At 35.3% G+C, this 15224-nt stretch overlaps 1 protein-coding gene across 1 annotated transcript in view; it reads left to right on the forward strand.

Moving 5' to 3' along the window:
* LOC138318801 (WD repeat and HMG-box DNA-binding protein 1-like) overlaps window positions 1–10850 on the forward strand; it is a 37085-nt gene extending 26235 nt beyond the window's left edge. The window contains exons 15-25 of the mRNA XM_069261505.1: window positions 1027–1144; window positions 1524–1632; window positions 3547–3723; window positions 4117–4248; window positions 4494–4684; window positions 4960–5105; window positions 5467–5552; window positions 6658–6810; window positions 7139–7242; window positions 9422–9557; window positions 9996–10850. Of these exons, the coding sequence (XP_069117606.1) occupies window positions 1027–1144; window positions 1524–1632; window positions 3547–3723; window positions 4117–4248; window positions 4494–4684; window positions 4960–5105; window positions 5467–5552; window positions 6658–6810; window positions 7139–7242; window positions 9422–9557; window positions 9996–10232 (1589 nt within the window). The 3' untranslated portion in view covers window positions 10233–10850. The remainder of the gene's footprint in view (window positions 1–1026; window positions 1145–1523; window positions 1633–3546; window positions 3724–4116; window positions 4249–4493; window positions 4685–4959; window positions 5106–5466; window positions 5553–6657; window positions 6811–7138; window positions 7243–9421; window positions 9558–9995) is intronic.
* Window positions 10851–15224: the final 4374 nt, after the last annotated feature.

The following is a 15224-nucleotide window of genomic DNA, read 5'->3' on the forward strand; positions in this document are numbered from 1 at the left end:
TGTTAAAATTGTAAAGATTTGTTTTAAAATTGAAATACATGTGTAATAGCATATGTTCAATAGCTGCACAAATACCTTAACATTAGACTTCCTTGTTTTTACATCTTTGAAACAGTTATGAATGTTGTTGAAAACACTGAAGAAAACAGCAAAACTCAAATTTTAACATAAAAACTCGGTTATTACTAGTAATTGTTATTTCAAGAAATAAACATAAAAGTCTAATAAAAAAATATTGTGAAAAATATTCGCAATTTTTCGCTCCAATTTTTTCCGCTTAAAAAAGCTCGCTGCTATTTTAGAATCCCGAAATCCGAAGAACAAGAAATCAAATTGGAATGGCCTAATTTTACTAATTTTTCTAATTGTAAGAGTCTTTGTGATAATTACAAAAAAAAACCCAAAAAATAACAAAACCAGGTGAGCGATACAGGCCCTCTGGGCCTCTTGTTTTGTTTTGAAATTCGGTTGATGTACGATGGTCCAGAAAATATTTAAAGACTCTTTCCGGAGGGTAAAGACGTTCAATGCTAACCCTGCCCAGACAAAACGCCTATGTTTGATTATTTTTCTTATACGTCTTGTACTTGTATTGACACATCATGTGTAGTGTGAGTGACAGCTGTTTATGTCAGATCTATACGCTTTAAGCACAATTTACATTCACCATGCAGTTGTATTACGAATTAAAGCCAACTAGGACACAGCAGAGGGTGATTAAAGATCAGAGGGTGATTATAGATCAGTGGGTGCATATGTATATACATTAAAGCAATATACTATATGTATGAATAAGCTATATAAGTTTGAGTTTTGCAAAATAAAATAAAATAATTTTCCTACCTACCAACCCATTCTGAAAATTCCAGGTCGGAAAAGGGCAAACCAACATTATTTTTAAGTCTGGCCTGGTATCCGAAAGTTTTATTTGTGTTTTGTAAAATATTTTGACATATCTATTGTAGCATATTAATTTACTTTAATGCGATAACATCCTGAACCTCTGATATTGCGTTGTATTTACAGCCATTCCCGGAGACCAGTGTCTCGGTGTAACACTGATGTATGTGGAAGGGAAACAAAGCACTGTCATAGCAGGACAGCCCCTGCCTCTCTCCCCAAAGACAGCATTAGCATGGACTGGGTAAAAATTCTTGATTGTCTTTATCTAATATACAGACAGATATAGTTCTATATCATTGGGGTGACAGTGCTGAGTGGTTAAGATGTCCAGATATATTTATACCAAAAGCCTCCACCTCTGGGTTGTGAGTTTGAATCCTATGTGGGACAGTTGCTAGGTATCAATTGCTGGTACTAAAACAGGCATGTTCTTAAATGACCTTATATTGTTAATAAGACGTTCAACTTACCGAAAAGAAAAGAACTACATATACTACATGTACAGCGTTTTATGTGATTTTTTGTGTGTTGTAAAATGTCATTTGTTTTGACTCAATGCACATTATTTCTAACTGCATAGTTCCATAAGGATTAACATAATTAATCCGTTCTCTTTCCAGTTTTTCAGCTGAAGGGACACCATTCTATATGGAATCATCAGGCATTGTCAGGATGTTAAATCGGAAATTTGGTCCAAGCTGGATACAAGTGGCCAACACCAAGTCACATGTATGTATTTCTAATGTGTGTAATGTGTATTATATATATGTTTGTTTAGAAGAAACAACAAAAATTAATCCCATTAGTGACAAAGTTATGATAGATGATGGCTGATATTTATATTATTATGTGTTCTTATGTACATGATGTCAGTTTTCATTTTCAGGTCACCTGAGAGGAAGTCTCAAGTGACCTATTCTAATCGCCTTTTGTCCGTTGTCGTCCGTCGTGCGTCATCCGTCGTGCGTTGTATGTCCGTAAACAATTTACATTTTGACTTCTTCTCCAAAACTGCTGAAGCAATTTTAATGAAATTTTTCACAAACCTTCTAAGGCATAAGGCCAATCAAAATTGTAAATTATATGGTCCCCACCCCCCAGGGGGCTGTGGGAGGGGCCAAAAGGGGTAAAATTGACTAAAATTTCAAAAATCTTCTTCTCTACTCACAGATGTGGTAGAATCAAATGCTCTTCATAGATAGAAAGGTCTTAAGGTCCTTTACAAAAATTGTGAATTATATGACCCTGGGGTCTCTAGTTTCCCCCTGGGGAGGAGGTTAAGTTTACTATAGTTTATATTGGGAAAACACATTTTTGAGCATTATTTGGTCGTTTGTAATCGAAAATGAGTCAAATGTTGTCAGAATTATCAGTATGAGATGGCCATTTAATCCTATTAACAAATTTTCTATGACTGACCCCCAGGGGCCTTAGGGGCGGGGTCAAAAGGGGTCAAATAGGCTAAAACTTCAAAAATCTTCTTCTGAAATTCTGGAAATGGTAGAATCAAATACTTTTCATAAATAGAAAGGTCTTAAGGTCCTTTACAAAAATTGTGAATTATATGCCCCTGGGGTCTCATGTTTCCCCCTGGGGAGGGGGCCAAGATTACTATAGTTTATATAGGGAAAACACATTTATGAGCATTTTTTGCTCAATTTTCATTGGAAATGAGTCAAACTTGGTTAGAATTATTAGCCTGAGATAGCATTTTAATATCATATCCACATTGGTCCAGGCCGACCCCCTGGGGGCAGAGGGGCGGGGCCAAAAAAGGTCAAATAGGCTAAAACTTCAAAAATCTTCTTCTGAAATTCTGGAAATGGTAGAATCAAATACTTTTCATAAATAGAAAGGTCTTAAGGTCCTTTACAAAAATTGTGAATTATATGACCCTGGGGTCTCATGTTTCCCCTTGGGGAGGGGGTCAAGATTACTATAGTTTATATAGGAAAAACACATTAATGAGCATTTTTTGCTCAATTTTCATAGGAAATGAGTCAAACTGGGTTAGAATTATTAGCCTGAGATAGCATTTTAATATCATATCCACATTGGTCCTGGCCTACCCCCTGGGGGCAGAGGGGCAGGGCTAAAAAGGGATCAAATAGGCTAAAACTTCAAAAAACTTCTTAAATTCTTGAAATAGTAGAATCAAATAATTATAGATGGAAAGGTCTTCAGGTGTTTTATAAAAATTGTGAATTATATGACCTTGGGGTCTCACGTTACCCCCTGGGGAGGGGTCAAGTTTACTTTAGTTTATATAGGAAAACATATTTGTGAACATTATTTGCCCAATTTTCATAGGAAATTAGTCAAACTTGATTAGAATTATTAGCGTAAGATATAGCATTTTAACATCCATATCCGTCCTCGATGACCCCCTGGGGGACCAGAGGGGCAGGACCAAACAGGGTCAAAAATTTCAAAAAATACCTCTAAGTTCACAGGTTTGATGGAAACAAACACTCTTCATAGTCTAAAAAGTCAAATTCATAAATCACTGACCAACGTCAAGGCCCAGCATATAGTGTTTATATGTCTTTAATTTGTTTCATTATTTCTTTCATTATAAATACTAACTCATGTGACCGTTAAGGCTCATGGGCCTCTTGTCATCATTAATATTATTCCTTCCAGGCGAAAGGGAAATCTGACCACTACTGGGTTGTGGGTGTGAATGAGAACCCCCAGCAGTTACGATGTATCCCTTGTAAGGGGTCGCGGTACCCTCCTGTCCTGCCCCGTCCAGCCGTGTCTATACTCCCCTTCCAAGTCCCATTATGCGAGATGAACACGGAGAAGAGCCAGTACGAGGTATGATACTTAATATCATAGGGAAGATGACAGGCAGCTCTCTTGGATTTTAACAATGAAGTTTGTTACTCTTGATTCTTAGAAAGTACTGAAGGGATTTTTCTCATTATTGATTCTGTAGGTATATCCATCTCAAATTTTCATGGAAATTAAGTATTTATGTGTGAAGTCCATAGGTTATCAAATGTTTTAATGGAAAAGTAAAGATAACAGGAAAGTGAATAGTAGAGAAAAAAATCCATCTTTCTTTTGACTGATAAAGATCTATCAATGGTGGGGTCAAGATCCCTCTGGGATCCCTTGTTTCTTTTTATTTTTCAATAGATATTTTATATGCCTGTTGAAATAAGAATGAAAGATATTTAGAAAGTAGAAGATTGAATCTATTTGTAGGAAACCCTGTGGAGAACTCGACTGTTTGGTCAACACTTTGACCAGTGGATGGCTCAGGGGTTTGAGTTTGACCCCTCAACCAAAGGCGACAATCTGAAACCTGCTCAAGAGGCCCTAATGAAACTATTTGCTGTATGTTTTATAGTTTCTCTTTGGTCATTAGTGAATACTCAATGTTTATAGCATGAAATATAATTATCTATTATTATCTGTACACAAAATATACTCAATTGTTACAAGGACAGCTGTAAAGCCTGGCAACTTAACATACTTATTTTTGTGTTAAAAAATTTTATTATTGAAAACATGATATTGCAATTGCAGTTTTAAAATACACCAAGATATATGGCTTTTAAAACTTTTTTCCCCCATTTCAGTTGTCCGCTCGATCTGATCGTGAATTCCGAGCCCTGGAGGTTTGTGAGATGATGCCAGAACAACACACACTACAATTAGCTATAAAGTATGCCAGTCGTATCAAACACATGCATCTGGCCGAGCGTGTCAGTGAGCTGGCTCAACAGAAGGAGGAGGAAGAGCAGGTGGAGGACGAGTTCCCAGAACCTAGGTAGTGATTTACTGGTTTGTTCTCGATTCTCACACAATGGTTTTCAAATATTTGTGCTCATTTTATCTACCTTATACTTGACAAAATTTGAATGGAATATGATAAGTAAAATAAGTATTTTGATAGATTATCAGCTGTTTTTGATAAATTCAAATTTTGTATTGTTACTACATCACAATCCCTTACATTTCTTATATCAGCTTTAAGTATTCAGCCAAAGACAGTTTTTCCTTTTTCATTAGCAAGTTCAATTATTTATAACATCATGTTTTCAGTTATAATCCAGCGACGGCATGGGCTGGTAGAAATGGCCACATGGGAGGACGATCAAGTCATCAGGTACAGGATGAAGAGGTGATGGACGAGGGGGAGGAGGAAATCAACATGGATGAGGATGAGGGAGAGGAGGAAAGACCATCAGGTACACAGCTCTTAGTATCATTACACTGAATCTGGCAAGTTGATAGGGATATCATGAGCCATGGTCACAATTCCAATGATATCTTTAAAAAAGCTTCCAATAATGTCAAATAAATTTCAGGTAATATATGGCAAAGTATATCAATCTTCATAAACATAGTTTAAAATTACATATATTATGCATGATAACTGGGGTCACTAAACCTTGAGGCTGACAGTCATATCTCAACACTCTGATTCCGGTACAATTTTGAGGAGCTGATATGACAAACTTTTGATTGAGTCATTTGCATTTTACCTTGAATTCAATATAGTATATAGTTCTATCTGAAATTTTACATTCTTTTGTTTTCTTTTCCTAGGGCCTATGTTAAATCTAAAATCAAAATCAGAGAAACCAACTCGACCTCAATTTATTTCATCAGCAAGGTCATCTAACCCTTTCAAGGTAAGCAAACTCATGCAATATAGAAGTATATCCTTTCGACGGCCGGCAGGATATGATCTTGACTAAATTTTGATAGTAGGTTATAACAAATGCCATCTATGAAAGCAGTTTGCATCTAGATTTCGGTTTGATGCCATTTTCACGATGATAACAAACAGTACATACTACAAGCAAGCAAAAACAGTCACCGGAAGTCCCCTAGAGGTCACCACGCACGGGTCATGGGAGGCAGAAACCTGCGCGTGGGACTTGTTTTTTTGTTTGTTTTTTTTAAAATCGGTGCTATTTTCCCCTTCCTTTCCCCTTTCTCTCTATTTTCTCCTACTTTGATATCTCTTCTATAGTTTAAGACCATTTGCATGTATCTTGATAATTAAGCTCACAACGACAGGTTTCTGGGCACACACTAAAATCCGGATTTCAGACCTCAATTTTTGACTTATTTGGGCATGTTCAAAGGTGATTTGTGACGTCACTAATGCAATGACCGAAACAATATTGACATGCTATATAGGGATGAACATCTTCTTTTCAAAAAACTAGTATTTAGTTTTCAACGGTCTCAGTGGGGCTCTAGAAGGGTGCATGAAATGGGGCAAATGAATAATTACCCATAAATATGTTACAGACGTCCAAAGGATATGTAGGTTCAATCACTCAAGAAATTTTTAATTTGTATCAAATTGTTCCTTTCAGCATAACATAGATATTGAAGTTCTTGTGATAGTCTCCTATTTCATATTTCATTTTGCATCAAACATACTTGGTATTCATTCAGGACATTATTTTGGAACTAGACTGATTAAGGTTCTTCTAATTTTTGAAATCTGAAGTCAACAATGTAGGACTATTTTAAAATATACTCCAATATCATTGGTTGATTATTATATTTACGTTGAAAGGAATATGATACAGCTCACCTTTTTTATGTGTAGATCAGTTTCATTGCCAATCAATGTATTAACACTAAATCTAGATTGTAGGGATTTCAGACAGTGTGTAATACAATAGTACAACTGACAGACTTATCACAACATATATACTCTAGTGTCTGATGATTAATTTATAATAGCTGGTTACGAACCTCTTAATAATGTCTATACAGATGTCCCAAGGATCACAGAAGTCCATACCTACAGGAGGTGCAAAGGGCACACAGGTGTTTGACAGTATGAACCGAAAGAAACCGGACAAAAGTAAAGCAGTTGACCCCATTGTTATCGGCAAGCCAGGAAAGATACTTGTCAAACCCAAAAAGGTATGGATGGTATTTGACAATGTGTTATTAGTCAGTGTACATTTTGAAAGTTTGATGAAAGTGATGGTAAATGACTTTGACCTAACATTCAAACTTTGTAGCCTCACACTTTTAAGTTCTATCTCAGCTTTCAAATCCACCTCAAACTTGAGGTCCCACTGGAATTTAAAGTTTAAATATATTTGAACACCTTGGTTATTACCATATTTCCTTTGATGTCGTGATAGTACGGTTTGGACTTATCAATTGATAATGAATCTCTAATTTTAAACTAGAATTCAGTAACAAATGTATGATGATTTGACCTGCAGTTACCTTGTTATTGCAGTCTACACAGGGGAACTTGTTTGCCTCAAAGCCTAAAACAGATTCAGCAAAAACAGAAACAACAAAATCAGATACTACTGGTGATACTCCTGTCCCTCCACAGAGGTAAGAAATTAAAAAATATAATAAAAAAAAAAAGTAACAATTAAATTTAAGTTCAACGAATAATTTTTGAAGATTTTACTTTATATTGTTTTCTTTTGATATACGCTTGATTGACTTAATGCCTTGGTTTAGGATACATATGATTTATGTACCTGTATGAGGGATGACCACAGACACATTTTGTATCGTAGGTGCTTCAATTAAATTTAAGTTCAACGAATAATTTTTGAAGATTTTACTTTATATTGTTTTCTTTTGATATACGTTTGATTGACTTAATGCCTTGGTTTAGGATACATATGATTTATGTACCTGTATGAGGGATGACCACAGACACATTTTGTATCGTAGGTGCTTCAGTATAACAATAAAAATTTGTTTGTTTGTTAAGTAAAGTCCATCAACCGCTAGGTTCATTTTAGACCAAACTTTGAGGTTGAAAGACAGCAATATAATGGTATATAACATATATTAACATATATTTACACTTGCTAGGCTTGGTCACTATACGCTAATACTAGCCGATTTTGTTTACCATAACTGCATGGTAACATTGAACTTTGAACTTGCGTAGGGAAATGTTTTGTGCAACGTAAAAGGACTCTTTTTTTAAAAAAAGAAACACATGGCTTTGTTTACATTTTGACGCAACATTACGTGAATATTGTTGTTTTTCATAGAATTTTGGAAAAATGTAAACAATATATACATGTTTTATATTTATATATGATTCAAAAAAATTTTTCAATTAACAATTGTATAAAGAAACGGAAAAATATCCCGACCGGGGCGACGTGCTTTCATTTTTGTTAAAAATGATGGGTGTCAAATGTAAACATTACCTCTGTGCCTATGTTCGTCCTACGATCGAGCCTTTGGGTTGGACGGGTGTGAGACCCTCTGATAGAGGTCAGTTATAAATATATCCTCTTGTCTTTGTTCTTTGAGTATTTAATCATGTGTATTATAAAACATGCACCGCTAATAATCCACTTGTTGACAGTTCCGCGTCACCACAAATATATTGTATCCATCGAACACAAGTGAATGTGTTTCATCTATCGATGGCGCTATGGATCTAAGCGTAGATAATATAATCACATGGCTCCCAAGGATGTAATATCGTCCAAGTCAGACGACATCTCAAACACATTGAGCTACTTGAAAATCGGTGTTTTAACAACTTCGGCAAACTAAAGTGTGTAAGCGTGCGTCAGCTTCGTCTCGCTGCACAATAACGGTCACCGAGTTCGCACATGTGGCCGTGTACAAATTCTTTATGTTATTACGCTATATATTAACTTTTAGCAAAATTGAATATATATTTAAAGTTCTGATCTGATTAAATAAAATTATCTCTGAAATTTACTTTGTTTGTCATGTTTATTTTACACTAAAATATTGAACTTTTTTGTCGTCGCGGATGAATAATTCTACCTTACGTGAAGCGTCATCATTCGCTGTTCAATTGAGTAAGCTCCTCCCACTTTTGACCGACTTTTATTGAATAATTACGTCACTTTCAAATGACGATTTTATTGCATAAAATATAAATAAAAAGTCGTGTGAGTGTAAATATAGGGATTGGATTTCGTTTTTATGTTAACCATGCTTGTATGGAGCAATTCCTCTAAGAATATATTCAATATGGGGCGCTAATGCGCCCCATAGAATATATTCTTAGAGGAATTGCTCCATACAAGCATGGTTAACATAAAAACGAAATCCAATCCCTATATAGTTGTAAAAAGTAGGCAAGTCTTGTGTTCAAAGGTTGTGAATGTTACAATATTTTTTTCAGTTTAAACAAGCAATGTATGAAAATGGAAAGAAAAAAAAAACAATAGAAAGATAACATCAGATAAAAATAAGATTAAAAGCCTTTAGGTAACATTTTTTTAAAGTTACTGTAAAGTCAGTTCCCTAAATAAATGAATTATACATCAAACTATGATCTTATCCTCCAGATAAAAATTGTCAAATGTTTTACTGGAAAGTTCATTTCAATCGTCTACAGTTCAAGGGGTTTTATCAGATAAATGAAAACATGCTATGGATATAATTGCATAAAACATTGGTAATGTTAAATATGGTTTCGATATGAAGCATGGCTAGAAAAATTATGTTTCTCTTGCTGATAAGGAATGGCATGTGTTAATTCTGAAATCTTGTTGTATAGTACACCATCAGCGTTCGACTTGTGGCTGGAGAAAAACAGAATAGAGCTGGAAGAAGAACATCCCGACCTAGGTGAGACAGATTTGGTACAAACAGCAGCAGAACGGTTCAGAGACGTACCTAGGGAGGAAAAACAAGTGAGTGGTTTATTTATTTATTTGTTTGCGAATTTGTATGAATCTTTAGAATTTGATTTTACCACTGCTTTAAACTTTGTGGGGGAGGGGGCTAAATTATCCACTAAAAGACCAGTGCAAAGCATAAAATGGAACTAGATTAACTGAGAAAATGTAGTTTTGCATATTCTGTATATTTATTGTGATGTCATGTGTTTGCAAGCACAACATCTTTTTTTTCGGAGAAAACAATGTGAAATGAGCCCTGAAAATAATGACCTCATAATGGATACCTACCCGCAAGGGAGCTAACTCTGTAATATGCAAAGACAGATTAGTCTCAAAAATAATTGGTCTTCAGTAAGTACTTCAAATACTTTCAAATAAATGTAGAAGGTAAAAGATTAAAAACTACAATAAGAAGAGAATCTGTTTTAATGAACTGTGTTACTATTGCAGGTTTGGATCACCAAAGCAAAACAGCTGAAGGCAGAAAATTCAGAAAATTTACAAAATACAGAAAATTCAGAAGTGTCATCTGAAAACAAGAAACGCAAGCGTGATGAAATGGACCCAAAGGAAATAAAAGACATTGCTAATAAAAAGAAAAAGGACAGTGTATTGGATAGTAGTAAGAAGCCTCTATCACAAACTACAAATTCTAAACTTGCTGGATTTGCTTTTCAAAAAGACTGAAATATTCCTACAAGTTAATGACTTTAGCAATTTAATTCTCAGTCGAGTATTTTGACATTGGCATACTGTCAATACTGGCTGAGTAAGCCAACATGACAAAAGTAGTATTATGTAATAAAAGGTAGCCTGACACTAACTGGTACATCCTCATATTACAATTCCATGTGCCTTTACAACAGCAGTACTGTACACATAGATAAGTGTACATGGAGATGTTACTCGAGCATCGGTTGGTCTTATTGATGTTTTAAAGATAAAATGTCTTGTAAATAGAGACAAAATTTGGGTTTCATGATATTAAAATATCCAAATCTATTCAGGCGAGATATTTCACAGCCTAGAAATGATGTCAAGGATGAGCTCTCTTATTGGTAACCAAGGCCATTTGTTAATTGTCTGGCTTGCACATTTAGGGAAGTTACAGGAAATACATATTTAAATTATGTACATGTTTTTCAATGTATTTGTTTTAACTAAATTCTCTTCATTGTAGTTCAGTGCCTTCAATAAAAAGTTTAATATATTTATTATACAATGACGTACACCTGACTTGGTATGGAGACCAATTATATATTTTTATCTCAATGTATGAAATTAATTAAAAGTGCTATTGCTCAGCACCTTGCCTTGAGTCTGTTTCTTTTGGATCATTAAAATGGACAAATGTAGCCTGTATTTGACGAGGACAACAAAAGAGACTGATATTATAACACTTATTAACAATTAAATTGTCAGCTTCACACAAAACAATTTGTTTCTGACAGAAATTAGAAGGTAAATAACTCATTTGATTATGGTCGTGATATCAAATTAAAAAAAAACAGGAATGTAAGGTAATTCCTTGTTTCTTGATGAATAGCAGATATATTACATCGAGTGAGGTGAAAAACTTTGATATGTTTCACAATTACGAAGCATATCAAAGTTTCCAAATCATGAGATGAAACATTACTGGTGTTTATCAAGAAACAAGGAATATTATATTAATAACATTTGTTTTTTCACTTCATTTAAGACCATCACTACTAGTTCCGCCAAAGGTTATCCATTATGTATTTCACAGAGTTATTTGCCCTTGCGATTATTAAGTTATATTTTTGTTAGTTTTGTGTACAAAATAATGACATAACAATCAAAATGGTATTTTCTCTGTCAATTGGTCAAAAGCAAGTGAAAATATTAAAGTTGATATTTTCACTGAAGTGAAGTATATTGCTTTTATGTTCATCGTAAAACCTTATACTGTGTATTTCACTTCGAAAAATGTAATAATTACTTGTATTAGCAAGAAGCAAAATACAAGTTGTAAGTCATATATCAATGAGAAATGAAATAAGTCACGTTGCTGTAATCATATGAAGTGTATTTAAAATTCCCAGAAAAGTCGCCTGTCTGCATAGTTTCCAGTCATTTCCCTGTTGTGTCATAGTCTGGTCGAAATCTGTTTTGGAGATCAAATGGAAACAAGCTTTTGAGATATTTATATAATCAACATATATTTAACCACTTTTCTATTTGGAAACGGAAATTAAACCATTTGGGCTCTGATTCACAAGTTAAGGTAGTGTTTGTAACATACATATGTATGTAGATCACTGTACATCAAAGGGAATGGTATTATACATTATAATACCCGCACATTGCAAAATTCATTTGTTTTATAAAGGCTTGTTGCCGAAGATGCATGTAGACCACTACTTTAGCATCTATTTAGATATCCTCACATTTGTAAATGTTAGGTCAAGTAATTATTTTCTTTATAATATATAATATACCGATGAACTCGGCTGAGGATGCCAATGGATAAGCAGTACTCCACTATTATATATTTTACTTCTGGGTAACTAGTGACTTCCATTAAAGTCTGGATGACAACTATGGGAAATTGCTGACGCTTAGGTTTGCAGTCATGTTGAAAGGACAACCGTTCAGTCAATTACAGCAGTCGAGGAAAGACCCCCAAAAAGCCAGGATATACGGGTTACACGGAAGCAACGCTAAGAGGACCATCAGCTGAAGTAAAAGGACCGTGTTGGAAGGTGTGTTATCACAAGGTTTTGTGGAATTATTAATCGATGACGAAGTGAAGACTTGTGCAATCACACACACAACGCTTAGAAGCATCTAGTTTGACAAAGAATGACCTCAGCCGGGAGCCAACCCATAGTGAAATGGATGAATAATAACGATTGGGTTAGATGCGGCTTCAATATCATCTTAGAGTCAGCACTTAATGAAAGTTTAGACAGTTACGTTGGGGCTATCGGAACGATTGTCTATACATTCTGAAAGGAAATACTTGGAGATGAAGAAAGAGGATGTATCCGAATACCAGCAGTATTCCGAACAGAAGAGTAAAAGCTATTCAACAAATTGTTCAAGATTTTACAGTGCAGACGAAGGAATCAGTTAGAAAAATAGGGTAACAAATACGTGATGGCAACCAGAAGAAGATGGCAAGACCCAGGAAGGCAGAACGGATCAAGACGAAAAGGGAGCAAAGAAGAGGGACTCATCAAGGGCACTTTCTCCTGTCTCTGCTTGGCGGGGAACCATCTAGAATGAGTGACACCTGCACGAAACCCATGGAAACTGGAAGGAACATTCCATTAGGAGAATGTCCACGGGTTAAAGATTAGGCCTCTTCTAAGTTCGCCTTGGAGATAAGGAACTGACGTGGAAGGAAAGAAGTGCAGGAGCTTGTAATGAAGGGTAGAACTGGATCAGCTCATGGACCAAGTAGATTTCTTTATAAAGTATATACAAAAATATGCACATATCCTGAAGAGACAGTTAAAAGAAGTTTGAAGTAAAAGGAAGATACTTCTCTGTTGGCAGAGAACATGAATGTTTTGTTCCCAAGGATACAGGCCTCGTGGAGCAGTGCAATGAGGGAGGGTTGCGCACTTGGCTGTTCCCTGTGGAGGTAGGCTATTGGGTATTCCCGGCGCGCTTTATTTATCTGGCTATAAATGATATCCATTTGAAAGGCAGTCATATTAATTTGGAAGAAATATGGCAAAGTTCTGCATCTAAAAATCGGCAATACTTACCGTAACCAATTTGTATTCACCACCTCAAAGCTTTTTAAAAAATGAATTTGTCATACAGCACAGATCGTTTCAATGTTTATTATTGTAACTGTTCATATTATAATACAATACGATATCTTATTAACCTGTGCAAATTTTGGCGTGTATAAACATAAGATTATGTAATTGTTATACAACACTTATCAAGAAATACCGTTAATTAAGCTCCACAACTAGAAAGAAATAGAATGATACTACAGATTTTGGAGTTTGACTTGATAGGTATAGCTAGTGTCTTCCATAATATTCTCACCATTGATCGGCCCTAGCATCACTGACGATTCGCAGTAGGATATGATATGTGATGACTTTTACTCTCTGCAGGGAGTCACCACGGTAGGCCCTACAGTAAAGACTACACAACACAAAACAGAAGGTCCTATTATATATTTACATTACATCTATAACATTTATACTGGTACAATAATAATACAAGTGAACCATTGGATAGGGTGAAGTCCACCACTGACTTCACCACACCTTCACCAGGGGCCTCTCACCCTGGGTGGAGTATCACCAAGTTCAGGGGTGAACTTCACCCAAGAACGCTGGTGGAACTCACCCTTTGTAGCTGGGCTTGCATGCTGGCTCTCGTACTACCACTACACTGCAGCTCTCTCTAACACCAACTGAGGTCTACTACAGCTCTGCCTGTCTACCTTGGGTGCCTGACCTCTCATGCACATGCTTGACCCCTGAGAGGCAATCAAGCATGACACAGGTAAGCCAGTCACCACAGGGACAGAGCAGTGCTGTAACAGACGACTATTTTAGGAGAAACACATGCATTGCATGTATAGTAAACAAACTTATACAAAGCAATAAACAAAAACAATTAAGAATAGTAATTAAACATTTAAAGTTAAGGTGAGAAAGTATTTGTTACAATATGTAGTCGATGAGTTATTTGTGGTGGATCTATCTTAATATTGACGCATACCTTTTAGGTAGTTATATATTATTTACCTGATACTATTGATTTAGTGGGATACAGCCGGAGAGTACAGAAACACGAACAACGCTTTTATGAGAGAAGCGGCGGCCATTTGTGTGATGTATGACGTCATTTCGCATTTGAGCCCTGTTTAATTTCATTTATTTATTATGTTAGCGAAATCCGTATCATTACACATTTACTTTTATTCTTAGTAGATATTTACATGTAAACGTATCTTAATCGAATTACGCGTCAGTGATGCTGAAAAAACACAGATTCACAATAGGTGTAAAAACTCTACTTACTTCTATCGATATTATAGTTTCTGTGTTTAATTTGTGTGCAGATGTTTGTTTTCTATCACAGACGTCATTTCAAGACCTGGAATCGTATCTACTTCCCGATGGACGAAATTCCAGGGTAATAGTCAAATATATTGTTGGAAATAAAATTGAAAAGAAAGAAAAGCGTCGAGTGTCATTTGACGAAGGAACGGTAAAAATTCCAAATCATTAAATAGTGTAATGAATTTACAATACCAACGGTAAATTTTATATCATAGGAATACAATTTTACATGGATTTCAATTGTTATCTCGACTTTTGTCGTTTTGTTAAAATCTACATATATGACAAAGAAGTCAATGTTGATTTTTCTGTTGATATAATTAACAAAAAGTTGCAGTTGAAAAGGGATACCAATTTAAAGAGATCAATAAATACGCAACTCGACGTACCACACTGCATATATAAATGAAGGGAATAAATAGATGGATGGACAGATAAATGAATGAATGTTTAATAAATTAATTGATTTAATTAATTAAGTTATTAAACAATCGGTAAAACTTGTGTGACTGGATGTTGGGAGCTCCTTTAGGGATCACGTTTACGTCCCAGCTTTAACCAATTATCCTGTGTAACTTAGTAGTGAGTTTAGTATTTAGCTACTTCAGATGTATTT

Source organism: Argopecten irradians, chromosome 3 (assembly GCF_041381155.1).
Source record: "Argopecten irradians isolate NY chromosome 3, Ai_NY, whole genome shotgun sequence".
NCBI classification, from domain to species: domain Eukaryota; kingdom Metazoa; phylum Mollusca; class Bivalvia; order Pectinida; family Pectinidae; genus Argopecten; species Argopecten irradians.